At 48.4% G+C, this 20,370-nt stretch overlaps 1 protein-coding gene across 1 annotated transcript in view; it reads right to left on the bottom strand.

The window, feature by feature from the left end:
* The window catches only part of jam3b (junctional adhesion molecule 3b), a 79,591-nt gene that overhangs the window by 14,287 nt on the left and 44,934 nt on the right, over positions 1-20,370 (bottom strand). The window contains exons 2-3 of the mRNA XM_038778975.1: positions 13,664-13,729; positions 8,803-8,910 (exon numbers count right to left, since the gene is read on the bottom strand). Coding sequence (XP_038634903.1) covers positions 8,803-8,910; positions 13,664-13,729 — 174 coding nt within the window. The remainder of the gene's footprint in view (positions 1-8,802; positions 8,911-13,663; positions 13,730-20,370) is intronic.

The following is a 20,370-nucleotide window of genomic DNA, read 5'->3' as shown; positions in this document are numbered from 1 at the left end:
AAAACAGAAAATTTAAAAAAATTATCCAATAACTCACTTTCATAAAGCATCTTGAACAGACCTAGGGTGTCCTAAGACACCTCATAGCATCATAATCAAAGACAAACATCAAGCCAAAGGATGGGGTGACTAAAGAATTGGTAAACCAAAGGCGTAAGGAAAGAGGTAGAATCACTATGTCAGGGGATTTCAGAGTTTCAGGCCTACACAGTTGGAAGATATGGGCACCAATGATTGCAAGATGCACAAGAAATCAGAGTTCGCAAAAGTAGAATGCAGAACTTGGGTACGTTGTGAGTGGGGTGCACGAGAGGGAGGGAAGGCCATGCAGATAGCTCATCATGATGCTAATTCTAATTGAGATGTTGTTGGCCAGGTACCAATGCAAGCAAGCAAAGGGTGATGTTCAAGTATAAGTTGATACACTGACATGGGTAGAGGAGTTCTGGCTGAGTTGAAATTATCGAAAGGACTACTCGGAGTGCAATGAAAGAATAATACCTGGAGGTGACAATGACATGGATGAGCCGATTTATCAGCAAGTTCATAAGATATCGGAGCAGAATTAGGCCATTTGGCCCATCCAGTCTGCCCCGTCATTCCATCATGGTTGAGATGTTCCTCATCTGCTACCTACAATGCCACAGACCAAGAGCTGGATTGCAAATTCAGTAAGAGCATCTTCTCCTGAGAATACATGACCTAGGAGCAGGAGTAGGCAATTTAGCCTCCCAAGCCTAAACACCTTCAATGTGATCATGGCTGATCCCATCCTGACCTCAACTCCAGGTCCTGCCCATTCTCCATAACCCTTCAACCTATTATCAATAAAAAAAATCTGCCGAACTCCTCCTTAAATTTACTGTCCCTGCATCCACCGCACTCGGGGTAGCAAATTCCACAGATTCACAACCCTTTGGGAGAAGTAGTTTTTCCTCAACTCTTCATTTAAATTTTCTACCTCTTATTCTAAGATCATGACCTCTCGTTTTAGAATGCCTCACAAGAGGACGCATCTGCTCCGCGTCTACTTTATCCATACCTTTTATCATCATGTATATCTCTGATTTGATCGCCCCTCATTCTTCTAAACTGTAGAGTATAGGCCTAAACTGCTCAATCTCTACTCATACAACAAACCCTTCATCTCTGGATTCAATCTCGTGAACCTCCTCTGAACTGCCTCCAATACCGCTACATATTTAGTCAAATAAGGGGACCAAAACTGTGCACAATACACCAGGTGCGGTCTTACCAATGCCATGCATAGGTGCAACAACACTTTTGTACCTTTATACTCAATTCCTTTTGCTACAAATGGCAACATTCCATTTGCTTTCCTCATTATCCACTGCACCTGCACGCTCATTTTATGTGACCCATGCATGAGGACACCCAGATCCGTCTGCATCGGAGCACCCTGAAGTCTCCCCACATTTAGATAATATTGCCTGAGACAACCCATAACATTATATGGAGGTGAACATAAGACGATTGTTTACGATAGGAAGGATTTGGGACCGTAAACCTCAAAAGCCAATTAGGGGATGGCAAAATTGCAATGATCAGGTACCACAATGAGATTATGACGTGAGTGGACTTTGCGGCACAGCTAAAGATGATGGGCATGATTTCAACTACCATTAGATCTCCCTCCTGGGTCTTCTGGTGGCGCTCGTGAGCAGAGCGGTCGCAGAAAAAAAGGGCTCCCGCAGGTCCACGAAGTCGAGGCTTTTTCAGGTGGTCTCCATAGAAAATTTGTTTTAAGTCCTGCGAAATCGGGAGATGGGGAACTGGGCCCTCGGGAGCGGAGCAATCCGGCGGCAGTGGCAATACCCCCCCCAGCAGGAGAGCGCAGGGTGCGACGAGCGGCGTCCCGGAACAAGCAGCGGGGACGACCCCCCCCCCCCCCCCCCCCACCCCACCCACAGCGACCACCACAAGGCAGGAACAAGGAGGGACTCCCGACCAGAAGTCTCTCTCAGTCTCTCACTCGACTCTGGGTGAGTGAGGGAAAAGGGAGGAAAAAAGAACTTTTGCAAAAACTAAACTCTGAAAAGAAAACTTTTAAAGAGGTTGGAGGGGGCGGGGGAAGAGAGAGAATTTTTTTCTTTTTGCACTATGTTTTTTCTCACCCAAAACTAGTTCACCTGAGAAGAGTTTTATAAAAGAGGAAAAATAAAGTGGTAAAGGAGAGAAGGGAGGGGGAAAGAAAACGGGAAGAAACAAAAAAAAAAAAGAGGAAAAAAAAGAAAGGGAAGAGGGGGGGGAAACAAATGCCAGAAGGGAGCCAAAGCAGAGGTAGAAGGGGCACCAGAGGCAAATGGGGCAATGGGCGAGCCAGCTCAGACGAACTAATCAGCACACGAAGCGGCAGAACGGAAGTATCAGCGAATCAAAAAGAGCTGGGCAGACAGGTGCACTCTCCCTCGGGGCCAGGGGGGAAGCTGGAACTGGAAGGTAGCCTTTGCCGATGCACTGAGGGAACATCAGTAGGTAAACAAGGCAGAGGCTAGGGCAGACATAGAGGCCGCAGTGCAGGTAGTAATGGCCAAGGCCCTAACGGAGGTTCAGCACACCCTGGGCAGAGCAGAGGAGAAATTGGACGCCCAAGGGGAGAAACTGGAAGCCCAAGAGGCGACCATTAAGGAGCTGGAGAAAGCAGCGACTGACATGAGTGACCGGATCATGGCCCTGGAGAGGGAGGTGGCACAACACAGGGGAGCCTGAAGGGCAGAGTGGACAACCAGGAAAACCGCTCGAGAAGGCAAAATGTCAGGATAGTGGGCCTGCCAGAGGGGATCGAGGGTAGAAACCCCGTGACATACGTGGCCGAGATGCTGGCCAAATTAGTGGGGAGGAAAACCTTTCCCAAACCACCAGAAATGGACAGAGCACACCGGTCGCTGCACCCGAAGAACAAGGCAGGGGACCACCCGAGAGCAGTTATATCTAAACCGCACCGGTACCAAGACAGGGAAACAATCCTGCGCTGGGCCAGGAAAAATATTATCTGCAAATGGGAAGACCACGCCATTAGAATTTACGAGGACATTGGGGCAGACCTAGCCAGGAGACGGGCAGAGTTCAATAGAACGAAAGCAGCTCTTCACAAGAGCAACGTACGTTTTGGTATGCTGTATCCAGCGAAACTCTGGGTCACATACTTCTTTACAGCCCCCGCCGAAGCAAACAAGTTTGTCGAGGAACATGGGCTGGAAAACTACCAGCGAGGATAGAAATTAGGGGCCCCTGGTAAGGGGCAACAACATGCCGACACGGGGGGGGGGGGTTGAGGCAACGCCAGGCCCCCCGCCCCCGCCACGGCAAGAGCACCCTGAACAAAGAGTAAACCACTGCCCGATGGACTCCTTCAGGTGAGAGGCCAGGCCCCAGCACGAGGGAACGAGTGTAGCGGAGAAGGGAGAGCAGGGTAGGATAGGGGAAGAGCAGGCAGAAAACCGCAGAGGTAAAGCAGGGGAGAAGCAAGACAGTAACTCCCGAGAGGGGGGGCCACCGTACTAGCAGGAAAGCTAGCGCCGGGGGCATGCAACAAAGCAGGGCCGCAGCGCGCCCCCAACAGGGGGGAAGGCGCCAGGCAAGGGGGAACCACCCAACAGAGACGGGAGCGCAAACGGGGACAGGAACAGGGGAAAGAGGGACAAAGGAGGGGTATACGGGAGAGGGGGGAAAAGGGAGAGAACGGGGGGGGGGGGGGGGGCACACAGGGAAGGAAGGACAAACAAGGCTAGAAAAGGAATAGGGCTACAAAGTGCCACAACCAAGGGCTCGAAACAAGGAATCGCTGCAAACACCCACCCAGTACGGTCTCTGGGCAAAGGGAGACCACAGTGCAGGGAACTACCCACATGGCGGACGCACAGTGGGCGGACGCACAGTGGGCGACCATGTCGGGTGCCCCTGGGACAAAGGGAAACCCCGGAGCGCAGGGACCCGACCGCATGGAGAGCAGTGACAGTGGCCATCCTGGACGGCCCCCAAACAAAAGGAAACCCCGGAGGGCCGGGGCGCGTCCATCAGGTAAGTACGGTTAATCCCATAGGAGTGAGGGGGCAGAAGCCCCCCACCAGGATAGTCACCTGGAACATAAGGGGACTCAACGGCCCAGTGAAGAGATCCAGAGTCCTCACCTACCTAAGAAATAGGAGGGCCGACATAGTCTTCCTCCAAGAGACACACCGGAGAGCAGGACCGACTGCGGGTAAGAAAGGGCTGGGTGGGACAAACCTACCATTCCTGCTATGGGACAAGGGCCAGTGGGTTGGCGATATTGATCAGCAAGAGGACGATGTTTAGAGCGACAAAGATGGTTACGGACCGGGGAGGACAGTTCTTCATGGTCAGCGGGGTCCTGGATGGGGCACCAGTAGTACTAGTTAATGTGTACGCACCCAACTGGGACGACACAAGCTTCATCAAGAACACCATGGAAGAAATCCCAGACATAGCGACGCATCGACTAATCATGGGGCGGGGGGGGGACTTCAACAGACAGATCAAACCCCAAAACGAGGAAAACCTCAAGCATGGCAAGGGAACTCAGGTCACTTTATGGAGCAGGTGGGAGCAGTGGACCCCTGGAGGTTCGCCCACCAGGGGGAGAAGGAATTCTCCTTCACCCCAGTACACAACGTATACACCAGAATTGACTTCTTTATGATGGGGAAAACGGTGCTTCCGGGGATAGACAAAGTGGAATACTCCGCAATTGTGATATCAGACCACGCTCCACATTACATGGACGTGCGGCTAGAGACGGGCAGGGCCCAACGCCCCACATGGAGGTTGGACGGTGCCTTACTAGCTGACAAGGCCTTCAACGAAAGGATATCGCGGGCCACAGCAGAGTACACAGAGAACAACCAGAATGGGGGGAGGTCTCACCCTCCACATTCTGGGAAGTGCCAAAGGCCGTACTAAGAGGGGAAATCATCGCTTTCAAAGCGCAAAGAGATAAGGAGGAAAGGGCGGCTCGGCAGCAGCTGGTCTACTCCATACTGGAGGTAGACCGTAAATACTCCGAGGCCCCGACTGTAGAGCTCCTGGCGGAGAGGAAAGAGCTACAAAGGAACTTTGACCTGCTCTCCACCAGGAAAGCAGTGCACCAACTCCGCCAGGCACGTGGGACCCTATACGAACACAGAAACAAAGCCAGCCGCCTGTTGGAACACCAGCTGAGAAAGCAGGCAGCCACCAGAGAAATTGCACAAATCAGGGATACCAGAGGCACGTTAGAAACAGAACCAGAAAAGATTAACAAAACCTTCAAGGCCTTCTACCAAGGGCTGTACACCTCAGAGCCCGCAATGGGAGAGTCCGGGATGAAATGGTTAAATGGTTCCTTGATGGACTGGACATTCCTGTCGTGGGAGAGGGCAGAAAACGGGACCTGGAAGCACCACTAGCACTGGGAGAGATCATGGAGAGCATTAGCTCCATGCAGGTGCGGAAGGCGCCGGGTCCAGACGGATTCCCGGCGGACTTCTACAAAACATTTGCGACAGCACTGGTCCCGCACCTGCGGGAGATGTTCACAGACTCGCTAGCTAGGGGCACAATGCCACCCACGCTAGCACAGGCCTCAATCTCGCTGATACCTAAGAAAGACAAAGACCCAACAGACTGTGGGTCATACAGACCCATCTCACTGCTGAATGCAGACGCCAAAATACTGGCCAAAGTCCTAGCCAAAAGGCTAGAAGACTGTGTACCTGAGGTGGTGGCAGAGGACCAGACAAGCTTTGTCAAAGGTAGACACCTTACCTCGAACATCAGGCGCCTGCTGAACGTGATAATGACCCCCTCCGGGGAGAGAACACCAGAGGTGATCATCCCCCTAGATGCACAAAAGGCCTTCGACAGAGTCGAATGGAAATACCTCAGAGGTACTGGAGCGGTTCGGGCTTGGAACAGGGTTCACCTCCTGGGTAAAGCTCCTATACAACGCTCCCATGTACGGACCAACAATACAAAACTCCCGATACTTCCAGCTGCACAGGGGCACCAGACAAGGATGCCCACTGTCCCCGCTGCTGTTCGCACTAGCTATCAAACCACTAGCAATCGCACTCAGAGCAGCAAAAAGCTGGAGGGGGATCCGAAGGGGAGGCAGAAAGCACAGAGTCTCACTCTATGCAGGTTACCTGCTCCTCTACATTTCGAACCCACAGAGCAGCATGGACGGAATCATCGCGCTCCTGAAAGTGTTTGGCACCTTCTTGGGCTACAAACTCAACATGAGCAAAAGTGAGATCTTCCCAGTACACCCGCAAAGGGGGGGGGGGCAGCACTAAAGGGGCTGCCGTTTAAACAGGCCCGACACAAATTCCGCTACCTGGGGGTCCAAATAGCCCTTGACTGGAAAGGGAAACACAAATGGAACCTCACCAGTCTGACGGAGGAAGTAAAAAAGGACCTGCAAAGATGGAACACACTCTCACTCACGGGGAGAGTCCAGACGATCAAAATGAACGTACTGCCCAGGTATCTCTTCCTACTTAGATCCATTCCGATCCACATCTCCAAGGCCTTTTTCAAAGAGCTGGACAAACTGATCATGGCTTTCGTATGGGGGGGGGGGGGGGGGGGGGGGGGGGAATGGTAGGATCCCAAAGGAGGTCCTACAAAACACAAAATCCAAGGGGGGGGGGGGGGCTAGCCCTCCCAAACCTACAATTCTACCACTGGGCAGCGACAGGCGAGCGAATAAGGGGATAGATGAAGGAGCCAGAAGCTGAGTGGGTGCGTACGGAAGAGGCCTCCTGCATGGGGACCTCCCTCCGGACATCCCCACCCAAAAAACACTCCAGCAGCATGGTGGCGATAGCCACCCTCCAATCCTGTAACCAGCTACGGCAGCAATTTGGCCTGACCAAAATGTCAGACAATGCTCCCATCTGCAACAACCATAGGTTCACACCAGCACTGACAGACGCTACCTTCAAAAGGTGGGGGCAGGACAGAGGGACACTGACAGTCAGGGACCTATACACGGATGGCAGAATCGCAACACTGGAAGAACTACTGGACGCAAGCATACTAGACATAGGAAACTGTAGTGACAGATATGACCGACTGAGAGAAAGGGCCGACACCGTACTGGACACAAGAAAGAAATGGGAGGAGGACCTGGGGATTGAGATAGGGTGGGGACTCTGGAGCGAAGCACTGCACAGGGTCAACTCCACCGGCACGTGCGCAAGGCTCGGCCTGACGCAGCTAAAAGTGGTGCAGAGAGCCCACTTAACAAGAACCCGTATGAGTAGGTTCTTCCCGGAGGTGGAGGGTAGATGTGAACGGTGCCAAGGGGGCCCGGCCAACCACGCCCACATGTTCTGATCTTGCACCAGACTTTCAGGGTACTGTACAGCCTTCTTCGAGGCAATGTCCAAAGTAGTGGGGATGAGGGTGGAGCCATGCCCGAAAGTGGCGGTCTTCGGGGTTTCAGACCAGCCATACCTATTCCTGGGGAGGAGGGCAGACACCTTTCCCTTTGCCTCCCTGATCGCCCGCCGTAGAATCCTGTTTGGCTGGCGGTCAGCAGCACCACCCAAAGCTGTAGACTGGCTGTCCGACCTCTCGGAATCTCTCCAAATGGAGAAAATCAAATTCGCCAGCTGAATGACAAAGAGGCCTTGGTAAGTTTTAAAATTCTACCATCTTTGAATTCCTTGTGGGGGAAGGAGAGTACTCCCCACACTTCCACTACCTCTCCCTCGTTCCATAGCCCAAGTTGGCCTTGGCTCCCCAACTGGCCAGATTCCCCCAATTGTTATAGAAGTCCCAGCAATTTTTCAATCAAAGCAAATCCCAGCCTTCCTTCCCTCCACAAAGCCAGAGCATCGTCTCCACCCATTACTACAGGCCCACAGCTCACCACCTGAACCTCTGCATTTAATCAATATGTTTAAATTTGTACACAAGACTATAGTATGTCTAAATTAATTTATATTCCAGTTTGCAATTTGATATTAAACTTAAAAATTATTCCTTTTTTAATCTTTGTTCCAATCATTTACATAGATGGAAAAATAATTCCAAAGATTCCTGAGGCACTAGTATTTACATTCCAATCTAAAAATATCCATTATCCTCTACTCATTTTTAGTTCCACAGCCATTGCTTTATTTTTGCAGCTACAACTTAATACTACATACATTAATATTCATATGTGTATGGTGACATTTTGTCAACCGTCTTTTGAAATCTACTACCTACCTTTCCTTTCATCTATGCAGGGATTTAGTTCCACAGCCATTGCTTTATTTTTGCAGCTACAATCTAATACTACATACTTTACTATACTATTCATATCTGTATGGTGACGTTTTGACAACTGTCTTTTGAAATCTACATACAACACATTACCTACCTTTCCTTTCATCTATGCAGAGATTTTCAAACAAAGACAAATACAATTCTCAAGTATAAGCTACTTTTACAAGTTCCTGAAGATTGTAAATGTTTACAAAATTCACCTTGTATTGCAATATCAAAACTAAGATGATAATTGTCTTTTTCAATTCTTTTCCTTTAACTGTGTTGAACATTTGCCATCCTTGAGCCTTGATTCAATTTGCTTCCAAATATAGGGTTGAATTGTATTATATACGCTATATGTCCCTTTACAACATAACAGAATTCTATTAAACAAGGTTGGCATGGGGCAGGACATGCTTGTTTTGTTACTCTAGTGTACCGGCTATTCAAAACAAAAATCAGCACAACATGCTCACCCTATAGCCATTTATCTAGAAATAATTATATAAAATTAAACCATACCTCGAAGTTTGTTTTCAAAATATACCAAATGTGTGCCAGCATTCAATTTCTTCCATTCGATACGAAGCTCGCCATTTGGATCGGTGATAATGCAGGATAACAATACACCTAAAAACAAATCTCAGTTTACTCCCGAATAGATTTTTTCGTCTTGAGCAGGGGATTGATCCCGAAGGTGCAGGATGCAGAGTACTCGGCCATAGCAATCTCAGACCATGCTCCGCATTGGGTCGATCTGGAGATGGGAGGCGCGCGGGACCAACGCCCGCTGTGGCGCCTGGATGTGGGGATGCTGGCTGATGAGGTGGTGTGTAGGAGGGTCCGGGGAAGTATTGAGGGGTATCTTGAGACCAACGACACGGGGGAGGTCCGGGCGGGGATGGTCTGGGAGGCTCTGAAAGCAGTGATCCGGGGGAGCTGATTTCCATCCGGGCCCATAGGGAAAGGAGGGAGAGGAGGGAGAGGGAGAGACAGGTGGGGGAGCTCCTGGACATGGATAGGAGGTACGCGGAGGCCCCGGAGGAGGGGCTGCTGGGGGAACGGCGTAGTTTGCAGGCCAAGTTCGACTTGTTGACTACCAGAAAGGTGGAGACACAGTGGAGGAGGGCGCAAGGCGCGGTATAGGAGTATGGGGAGAAGGCGAGCAGGGTGTTGGCGCATCAGCTCTGCAGGCGAGATGCGGCTAGGGAAATTGGTGGAGTGACGGATAAGGGTGGGAATGTGGTGCAGAAGGGGGCAGAGGTGAATAGGGTCTTTAGGGACTTTTACGAGGAACTGTACCAGTCGGAGCCACCAGTGGGGGTGGGGTGGGGGGGTAATGGAGAGCTTCATGAACAGGCTACGTTTCCCAAAGGTGCAAGAGGAGCTGGTGGAGGGGCTGGGGGCACCGATAGAGTTGGAGGAGCTAGTCAGGGGGATTGGTCAAATGCAGTCAGGTAAGGCACCGGGGTCGGATGGGTTCCCGGTGGAATTCTATAAAAAGTATGCGGATCTGGTGGGCCCCCTGTTGGTGCGAGCCTTCAATGAGGCATGGGAGGGGGAGGGGCTTTGCCCCCGACGATGTCACAGGCGCTGATCTCTCTGATCCTGATGCGGGATAAGGACCCCTTGCAGTGTGGATCATACAGGCCAATCTCGCTCCTCAATGTTGATGCTAAGTTGCTGGCGAAGGTCCTGGCCACCAGGATAGAGGACTGTGTGCCAGGGGTGATACACGAGGATCAGACAGGATTTGTCACGGGAAGACAGCTTAACACGAATGTGCAGAGATTGTTAAATGTTATTATAATGCCGGCGGTGGAGGGGGAGGCGGAGATAGTGGTGGCGCTGGATGCAGAGAAGGCGTTTGATAGAGTTGAGTGGGGGTACCTGTGAGAGGTGCTGAAGAGGTTCGAATTCGGGGAGGGGTTCATCAAATGGGTGAGGTTGCTCTACGAGGCACCAATGGCGAGTGTAGTTACCAATGGAAGGAGATCAGAGTACTTCAGGCTCTACCGTGGGACCAGGCAGGAGTGCCCTCTATCCCCTTTGCTTTTTGCACTGGCGATAGAACCTTAGGCTTTGGCGCTGAGGGAGTCGGGGAGGTGGAGGGGCCTGGTGCGGGGTAGGGAAGAACATAGGGTATCGCTGTATGCGGATGACCTGCTGTTGTATGTGGCGGACCCAGAGGGGGGAATGCCGGGGGTGATGGAGCTGTTGACTGAGTTTGGGAGCTTCTCGGGCTACAAGTTAAATCTGGGCAAGTGTGAGGTATTTGTAGTACACCCGGGTGATCAGGAGGGGGGAATTGGGAGGCTCCCGTTTAAGAGGGCAGTGAAGAGTTTCAGATACCTGGGGGTGCAGGTGGCCAGGAGTTGGGGGACTCTCCATAAGCTTAACTTTACCAGGCTTGTGGAGCAGATGGAGGAGGAATTTAAAAGGTGGGACATGGTGCCACTATCGTTGGCGGGTAGAGTGCAGTCCGTCAAAATGACGGTTCTCCCGAGGTTCTTGTTCCTCTTTCAGTGTTTGCCCATCTTTATTCCTAGGGCCTTTTTTTAGGAGGGTGACTAGCAGTATCATGAGCTTTGTTTGGGCGCATGGGACCTCGAGGGTGAAGAGGGTCTTCTTGGAGCGGGGTAGAGATGGTGGGGGGCTGGCGTTACCCAATCTCTCGGGGTATTATTGGGCGGCCACTGTGTCGATGGTGCGCAAGTGGGTGATGGAGGGGGAGGGGGCAGCATGGAAACGGTTGGAGATGGTGTCTTGTGGCGGCACAAGCCTGGGGGCCCTGGTTACGGCGCCGTGGCCGCTGCCTCCTACGAGGTATACCACGAGTCCGGTGGTGGCGGCTACCCTCAAGATTTGGGGGCAGTGGAGGCGACATGGGGGGCTCGATGGAGGCTCCGCTAAGGGGGGACCATCGGTTCGTCCCGGGGAACATTGATGGGGGGTTCCAGGGTTGGCACAGAGCGGGCATCAGACAGCTGAGGGACATGTTCATTGATGGGAGGTTTGCGAGCCTGGGGAAGTTGGAGGAGAAATTTGAGCTCCCCTCGAGGAACATGTTCAGGTACCTGCAGGTAAAGGCGTTTGCTAGGCGGCAGGGAGGAGGGATTCCCTTTGCTTCCCGCGAGGGGGGTGAGTGACAGGGTGCTTTCGGGGGTCTGGGTCGGGGATGGGAAGATATCTGATATCTACAAGGTAATACAGGAGGTGGAGGAGGCGTCAGTAGAGGAGCTAAAGGCTAAGTGGGAGGGGGAACTGGGGGAACAGATCGAAGATGGGACAGGGGCTGATGCCCTGGAGAGGGTTAACTCTTCCTCCTCATGTGCGCGGCTTAGCCTCACCCAATTCAAGGTGCTGCACCGGGCCCACATGTCTGGGTCTAGGATGAGTAGGTTCTTTGGGGGCGAAGACAGGTGTGTCAGGTGTTCGTGGAGTCCAGCGAACCATGCCCATATGTTCTGGGCATGTCTGGCACTGGAGGAGTTCTGTAAGGGGGTGGCGAGGACGGTAGGATCCAGGGTCAAGCCAGGTTGGGGACTCGCAATTTTTGGGGTTGGGGTGGAGCCGGGAGTGCAGGAGGCGAAAGAGGCCGGTGTGCTGGTCTTTGCGTCCCTAGTAGCCCAGCGGAGGATCTTGCTACAGTGGAAGGATGCGAGACCCCCAAGCGTGGAGAATGGATCAATGACATGGCGGGATTTATCAAACTGGAGAAGGTCAAATTTGCCCTGAGAGGATCGGTACAAGGGTTCTTTAGGCGGTGGCAACCTTTCCTCGACTTTCTGGCTCAGCGATAGGGTACTGGGTCAGCAGCAGCAGCAGCAACCGGGGGGGGGGGGGGGGGGCTTGACTATGTGTGCTTATTTAATTTAATTTTAATTTAATTTATTTTTGAGTTCTCTGGTTGTTTACTGGGTTGGGGGGGGGGGGGGGGGAAAGAGTGTGTGATACAGGCGTTGATACGGTCTTTGGGGTGTTACAGTTATCAAGGTGTTTTATTGTGGCTTTTTATTGTTTCATATTTTCTGTAAAAAATTCAATAAAAATTATTTTTAAAAAAAGAAAGAAATCTCAGGATTAAATTTAAATTTTTCTTTTAAATAGAAAACATTTCATGCAACTTGTCGAATGAGAATTTGGATTTCAAAATGAAGAATCATCTCAGTACTGGGGAAAGGAAATCTCTTCACCTTGTGCATCCAGTGTCGTCTTCAACCAGTTCAAATCAAGCACTGAGAAATCAGATGTTTCCCTTGCTTTGCACTGTTATGCTCCAATTCCAACATAAGTATACTCCCTACTGCACTAATGCGCCATTCTTCCAATTCCATCATAGGACATTGTGAACAATGTTCCCTCTAGAGTACATGGCTACACAGCAATCTGGAATGTACTGTACGGGGAACAAACAGGTCACACATATCCAACATTCCCTTGGAAATGCACACAGCTATTACAATATAACAAGGTTAGTGGTGCTTTTTGTTATCTACAAGTATATGGTGGAGCAACTTCAGGCATGAGGCAGGTGTGGTCAAACTCATCTAAAAGTTGCTAGCTGAATTATATAGAAATAGCACCAACTGTCCAAATCAACATTAAAATGCATCAAATAGGATGAAGTTTCTGTAGTTTAATTTTTGATACTAAGCTCACGGGTTTAACATTTCAAGTAGAAGTACTCTTATTGGCATGAAGAGTGTTAATTACTGCCAATCAACCTCTTTGGTATTGAAAATTAACCATTACAAGAGCAGAATGTCATTCCTCAAAATATTGTTGGAAATACAAGAATAACTTTTAAATTTTAACATTTGTTTTACTTTAATTGTCTAACTCACTCAATTCAATTTTTCCCTTTTATTTCTGTTTCTGTATCCAATTTGAAATCAAATTCACCCATTCCAATTGCCACTTTCCTCTCTTCCACTATTTATTTCACAATCCTTTATCGATTGGTAAGAAAATATAGTTGCTTGCCCTACGTTCACTCAAATGTTAAACGTCCTGTGCATCTCACTGACATTACCACCTCAACTTGCCAGGCAAATAATTTAAAATCCTCAATGCAAAGGCGAGAGTCTAACCAATGACAAGTACCCAGGCACCCTATCTCAACAAATTAGAACATTAGGTTTTAAAATATGTCGTGAAAAAGACTTGATTTTCTTTTTACCAGAAGGATATCTAATTGCAAATCATACTTATTTACAAATCCACAAAAGAGCATGAACTACAAAATGTGTCTATGAGAGATGCCCTTAACACAACAAATGCAAACCAAGTAATGTGTGTGTGTGTGTGTGTGTGTGTGTGTGTGTTGGGGGGGGGGAAAGAGAGAAGAGAAGAGAGAGAGAAAAAAAAAGATTGCACTTACCGCTGAACTCATTTACCACAGGGTTTGCATTGTCAGTTATTACACTTCCTGCCAATATTTGATAACCTGAACAGAAAGGGAACAAAGTGTTATTTTTATTGACAAATTTTCATAGATATTAGAAAGTAAGTTCTCGCCACAAATTCAAAAGCCTGGCCACACTGAATCGCATGGTCCCTTAATGGAAGTGAGTAAAATCTGTGTGGTCAGTGAAATGTAAATTATTTTCAAGTTGCCAGATTTTCTCTCAATACCCATTTTGTGCTACTCAAGCCATCCCGTCAGATGAACATTTCCTGGTTGCAAGATTTGAAAGAAATGTAAAAAGTTAACTAAGGAAAATGAAATGAAGGTTCCCAAGGGAAAGTACATGAAAGTTCATTAGATTGATTCATGGGGCGAGAAGGTTGCCCTGAGCTAAAAGGATTGCTTTCGGAACCAGAGGGTTTTGGGGGGTCTGGAACTCACTGCCCGAAGAAGAATAGAGGCAGAAACCCTCAAGTCATTGAAGAGCTGCCTGGATATGCACCTCAAGTGCCATAACCTGCAGAGCTACGGACCAAATGCTGGGAAGTAGGATTAAGCTGAATGGCTTGTTGTTCAGCCTGTGCGGACCTGATTGGCCAGGCAGCCTCCTCCTCTGTGATAACATTTCTGTGGGTCCTATGAGGCGAGAACAAGTAGAATAGACCTACACTCAGGAATTTAGAAGAATGGAAGCCGATCTAATTGAAACACATGTGATTCAGAGAGGACTGTCAGGAGAGATTCTGAGAAGCCGTTTCCCTGGCTGAAGAATTTAGAACTACATTTAGGACTGAGATGGAGAATTTTTTTCATTGGAGGTTGTGAAACTTTGGAATTCTCTATCTTAAGAGGGTGATGGAGGTTCATTCATCCAAACTGAGATAAATAGGTTTTTGGGCATGAAGAGAATTGAGGAATATTAGTAAAGGACAAGTGAAGTGAGGTAAATCAATCAAAATCTTAATGAATGGTATAGAACAGGGGTGGGCAAACTACGGCCCGCGGGCCGCATGCAGCCCGCCAAAGGTCTTTATGCGGCCCACCAAGATCAAGTCATTAAAAAATTTTTTTTTTTTTTTAATTTTTTAAAAAATTTTAAGGTTAATGGGGGGGGGCTGTTGGGTTACTGGTATAGGGTGGATACGTTGACTTGAGTAGGGGTGATCATTGCTCGGCACAACATGTGTTTCATGTGAAGTTTCTACTTTAAAATATTAATAAATAAAAATTAATTGCTTTTTTTTCTTTAAAAACCTTTTATTTTGGCTATTTTAAATATTAATTATTTTACTTAATATACTATGCGGCCCTTTAAAATTGTGAATTGCTGAATGTGGCCCTTGCACGGAAAAGTTTGCCCACCCCTGGTATAGAAGGTTTGAGAGACCATAGGGCCAACTTTTATTCTGATCTTATGTCTTGTGTTAAATTGCAGTAATCTGAGACATGATGTAGCATCCTTGGGAGGAAAAAGGTAACTTTACTCCTGCAGTTCCAAAAGGTCTCTACCACCAGTGATTTCCTCAGGCCATTTCTAGGTCCACTTAGGCCAAGTGAGAGACTCGTTCCTCCATATAGTCATCAACCCATTATCATTTAATGATGCACAAGCCTAGCTTTATAGGCCAACTGGAGGGATACTAGTCTTCAATGATGTGTGAATGCCCTGCAATGATGCACCAACCAAGTGTTCCAGATCACAATGAACAGGGCTGCTAGTCCACTACTTCATGGCATGGGTCAAGAATGTTTGTACATTTGGCACACCTATTCTGCCATTAACTCATTAACTCCTCAAAACACCAATTCCCTCACACAACTGGGTCCTGTTGTCCAGTTCTTTGGCTTATAGTTTTAATTATTTTCTTTTGTCTCTTTTCTCGCTTTCAATGTCTCTACCTTGAATTTTATTCAAATACTCATTTCCTTCTCGATAGCTCACTTATGTTGATTCTTTCTTTCACTGCTTTACAAGATAGGCCATTGGGTAGGGTAGGACATTAGTGAGGTCCAAAATGCAATATCAACATTGCATCATGTGTGCCATGGTTTCTGGAATGTCAGAATGATATTGGCACAGCAACGTGTATGGTGAGGCAAAGATTTCCACACCATCAGCAACTGCTCGAAAAGGTGGAAAATCCCTGGTGAAAGAACCAGGTCAACTTAGTTGATCTGAGAAGTAGGTCTGTGTCAGATGCAACTTGGTCAAAATATCAACAGTTATTTGGAAACTAGACAAAAATGCAATCACTCGCTCATCAATTCAAACAATTCCCACTTGATTAAACATGAATGTCATCTCTTACTCGTGGCTTTTGGACTCATTAATTACCGTCCAAAGCAGGTCTCCTCAGTCTGGCAGAAATCCAAACTGTAGCCGGGATAAGATTTTCACCATCAACACATCTGGAGCTCTACAAAGTTACAAACCAGACTTGGATCTAAAGGCTTTACAAGTATTATGCTCCAAATGCTTATAGACTGATCCCAGTTTTCTTTTCCAGTGCCATGGCGATTCTGTATCATTTAGCTTCTGTGCACTAACAACCACAAATAACCTAACAAAATACCAGTTTGTTGGTGTGGTGCTTTCCACATTCATGATGACAGAACTTGATGGGCACCCCTCCTAATCTCAAATTGTTAACCTTGGGCACAGTAACCCACAGGTGCTAACGTATAATGGCTCCAGATTCTGCTCAGTCTACTGGTGAAAATCATTTTTTTGATTACAGAACTGAAGTATTTGGGAACATACATAATACCCCTTCAAAGTGGCAAAAAATCAATACAAATCATAGTCCTAAAGTGCATGTCTTGGTAAACGAACTTATAACTTTCAAGTTTTAATGCACCTAGTATCCATCACTAGGCTAGGGAAAGGACAATTTACAAAAGGGAATCGACGATCTTGTTGTCAACAAAACATTTTACTCCTAAAGCTTACAAACTGCTAATAACTTAAAACTGGAATTCAAAAGTATTGCAACAGCAAAACCATGACCAGAAATTTCCATGAGCAACCCATAAATTCAGTACCAACCATATCATAGAATTTACAGTGCAGAAGGAGGCCATTCAGCCCATCAGGTCTGCACCGGCTCTTGGAAAGAGCACCCTACCCAAGGTCCACACCTCCACCCTATGAAATGAAAATGAAATGAAAATTGCTTATTGTCACAAGTAGGCTTCAAATGAAGTTACTGTGAAAAGCCCCTAGTCGCCACATTCCGGCACCTGTTCAGGAAGGCTGGTACAGGAATTGAACCGTGCAGCTGGCCTGCCTTGGTTTTCAAAGCCAGCGATTTAGCCTTGTGCTAAACCAGCCCATATCCCCATAACCCAGTAACCCCACCCAACACTAAGGGCAATTTTGGACACTAAGGGCAATTTAGCATGGCCAATCACATAACCTGCACATCTTTGGATTGTGGGAGGAAACCGGAGCACCGGAGGAAACCCACGCACACACGGGGAGGATGTGTAGACTCCGCACAGACAGTGACCCAAGCCGGAATCAAACCTGGGGCCCTGGAGCTGTGAAGCAATTGTGCTATCCACAATGCTACCGTGCTGCCAAAGCAGCAATTTGCCAAAGCAGTGGTGGACGAGAATAGTGCCATAGCTTGTGGCATCTAAGGCGACTGTTGAAGTTTCAAAAAGAATCTTCCCAAGAGAAATGCCAAGCACAGAATATGCCACGCCAAGCAACTAAAAATGAATAAAAGTATTCAGACTCATCTCCATCAGGAGGCACTGAAAGTCAAAGTCCCTCTGGACATGGACGATGTCACCATTTTCTGCTCAGATCAGATTTAATAGCAGACAGTTCAACATCTGCGTTTGTTGGTGTGATGTTTTCCACATTCGTGATGAAATTTGATGGGCACCGCACCTAATCTCAAATTGTTAAGTTCGAACTGGCCATAGGTGCAAAGGTATAGCGTGGAAAAAACAAGACTTGTTCTTTGAAGATTTGGATAGGCTAAGAGAAGTGGAATACAATGTGGAAAAGTGTGAGGTTATGCACTTTGGAAGGAGGAATGGAGGCATAGACTATTTTCTAAATGAGCAAATGCTTCGGAAATCAGAAGCACAAAGGGACTTGGGAGTCCTTATTCGCAATTCTCTTAAGGTTAATGCGCAGGTCCAGTCAGCAGTTAGGAAGGCAAATGCAATGTTAGCATTCATGTCAAGATGGCCAGAATACAAGACCAGGGATGTACTTCTGAGGCTGTATAAGGCTCTAGTCAGACCCCATTTGGAGTAATGTGAGCAGTTTCGGGCCCCGTATCTAGGGAAGGATGTGCTGGCCTTGAAAAGGGTCCAGAGGAGGTTCACAAGAATGATCCCTGGAATGAAGTGCTTGTCATATGAGGAACAGTTGAGGACTCTGTCTGTACTTATTGGAGTTTAGAAGGATGAGGGGGGATCTTATTGAAACTTACAGGATACTGCGAGGCGTGGATAGATTGGACATGGAGAGGATGTTTCCACTTGTAGGAAAAACTAGAAGCAGAGGACCCAAACTCAGACTAAAGGAACAATCCTTTAAAACAGAGATGAGGAGGAATTTTTCCAGCCAGAGGGTGTTGAATCTGTGGAACTCTTTGCCGCAGAAAGATGTAGTGGCATTGGAGGCAGTTCAGAGGAGGTTCATAGATTGATTCCAGAGATGAGGGGTTTGTCGTATGAAGAAAGATCGAACAGTTTAGGCCTATACTCTTTTAAGAGAGTTTAGAAGAATGAAGGGAGATTTAATTGAGGTATACAAGATGCAAAAAGGTATGGTTAAAGTAGACATGGAGCAGATGCTTCCTCTTGTGGGGAATTCTAAAACGAGAGGTCATAATCTTAGAATAAGAGGTAGAAAATTTAAAACAGATTTGAGGAAAAACTACTTCTTCCAAAGGGTTGTGAATCTGTGGAATTCACTACCACCGAGTGCAGTGGATGCAGGGGCAGTGACTAAATTTAAAGAAGAGTGAGACAGATTTTTAATTGGTAATGGGTTGAAGGGTTATGGAGAATGGGCAGGACAGTGGAGTTGAGGTTAGGATGGGATCAGGGATGATCACTGTGAGTCTTTGGCTCGGGAGGCTAAATTGCCTACTCCTGCTCCTAGGTCAGGTGTTCTAGGGAGGAGATGCTCTGGCTGATTTCGCAATCCAGCTCTTGGCCTGTAACATTGTAGGTAGTAGATGAGATGAGGAATGTATCAGCCATGTTCGAATAGCGGAGCAGACTCGATGGGCCGAATGGCCTAATTCTGCTCCTTTATCTTTATGCACTTATGAACAATCACTTTCAAGGATTTTTCCTGATCACCAGAGTCCCTTCATCTAGTTTCCGCGAATAACATGATTCCTGAAAAACAGCTGCGGGTTACAGCAATTCGCAGAGCCCGCGTGATAAAATGTATACACTTCACCGCATGGTTTTACAGTTCACATAAAAACTGTGAAAAGTTTAAACCAGGACAAGAAATTTGACCGACATTTTATTGTAAATTCGCAACAGGGTTTTAATAAATGATTTCTATTATAGTTGTAAATCATCTATTTTTCATGGAACTTCAATGTTCAGTGACATCTCCTCTCGGATTGAATTCATAAGTTATTGCATTTCAAAATTATTAAAGCATTATGCTTTAACGTTGAGCGCGGCTCAATTTGCACACTGAATGTAGGCCTAAACATGCATTTGGTGCCAAAAAGCGATAGTCTTATACATCATGATCTACAGTCAAGCAAAATTCAAACCAAAGAACATGACATTCCTTGCTGTGGGCGGTGGGTAGCACTATTGCATCACCAGGGTCAGGGTCCCAGCTTGGGTCACTGTCTGTGCGGAGCCTGCACGTTCTCCCCACATCTGCATGGGTTTCCTCTGGGTGCAAGGTTTCCTCCCACAAGTCCCAAAAGAAGTGCTGTTCGGTCATTTTGACATTCTGAATTTTCCCTCCGTGTACCCGAACAGGTGCCGGAATGCGGTGACTAGGGGATTTTCACAGTTAACTTCATAGTAAGTCTACTTGTGACAATAAAGATTATTATATTCAAGACTGAATAATCCTTTCAAAAAACTCCAGAATCGACTTTAGCCAAGGAGAGTTGCATATATTTTTGGATAATCTAGCAAGATCGAGAAGTAGGGGTGACTTGACTTCCGGGCGGCGAGCGAGGAGGTCGCAGGGAGAGGGGCTCCCGCAAGCGGTAGACAAGAAGAACAACCCCCCCCCCCCCCCCCCCGACAGGCCGGACGGCGGAGGAGGAGCGCCGGCAGAGGAGCCAGAGCGGGAGCGGAGGAGCCGAGGAGCCGGAGCGGAGGAGCCGAGGAGCCGGAGCGGGAGCGGAGGAGCCGGAGCGGAGGAGCCGGAGCGGAGGAGCCGGAGCGGAGGAGCCGGAGCGGAGGAGCCGGAGCCGAGGAGCCGGAGCCGAGGAGCCGGAGCCGAGGAGCCGAGGAGCCGGAGCGGGAGCGGAGGAGCCGGAGCGGAGGAGCCGGAGCGGAGGAGCCGGAGCGGAGGAGCCGGAGGGGAGGAGCCGGAGCGGAGGAGCCGGAGCGGAGGAGCCGGAGCGGAGGAGCCGGAGCGGAGGAGCCGGAGCGGAGGAGCCGGAGCGGAGGAGCCGGAGCGGAGGAGCCAGAGCGGAGGAGCCGAGGAGCCAGAGCGGAGGAGC

This window comes from Scyliorhinus canicula, chromosome 19, assembly GCF_902713615.1.
Source record: "Scyliorhinus canicula chromosome 19, sScyCan1.1, whole genome shotgun sequence".
Lineage (NCBI taxonomy): Eukaryota > Metazoa > Chordata > Chondrichthyes > Carcharhiniformes > Scyliorhinidae > Scyliorhinus > Scyliorhinus canicula.
Note: the sequence above shows the minus strand (reverse complement) of the source record. Positions and strands in the feature narration are given on the sequence as shown.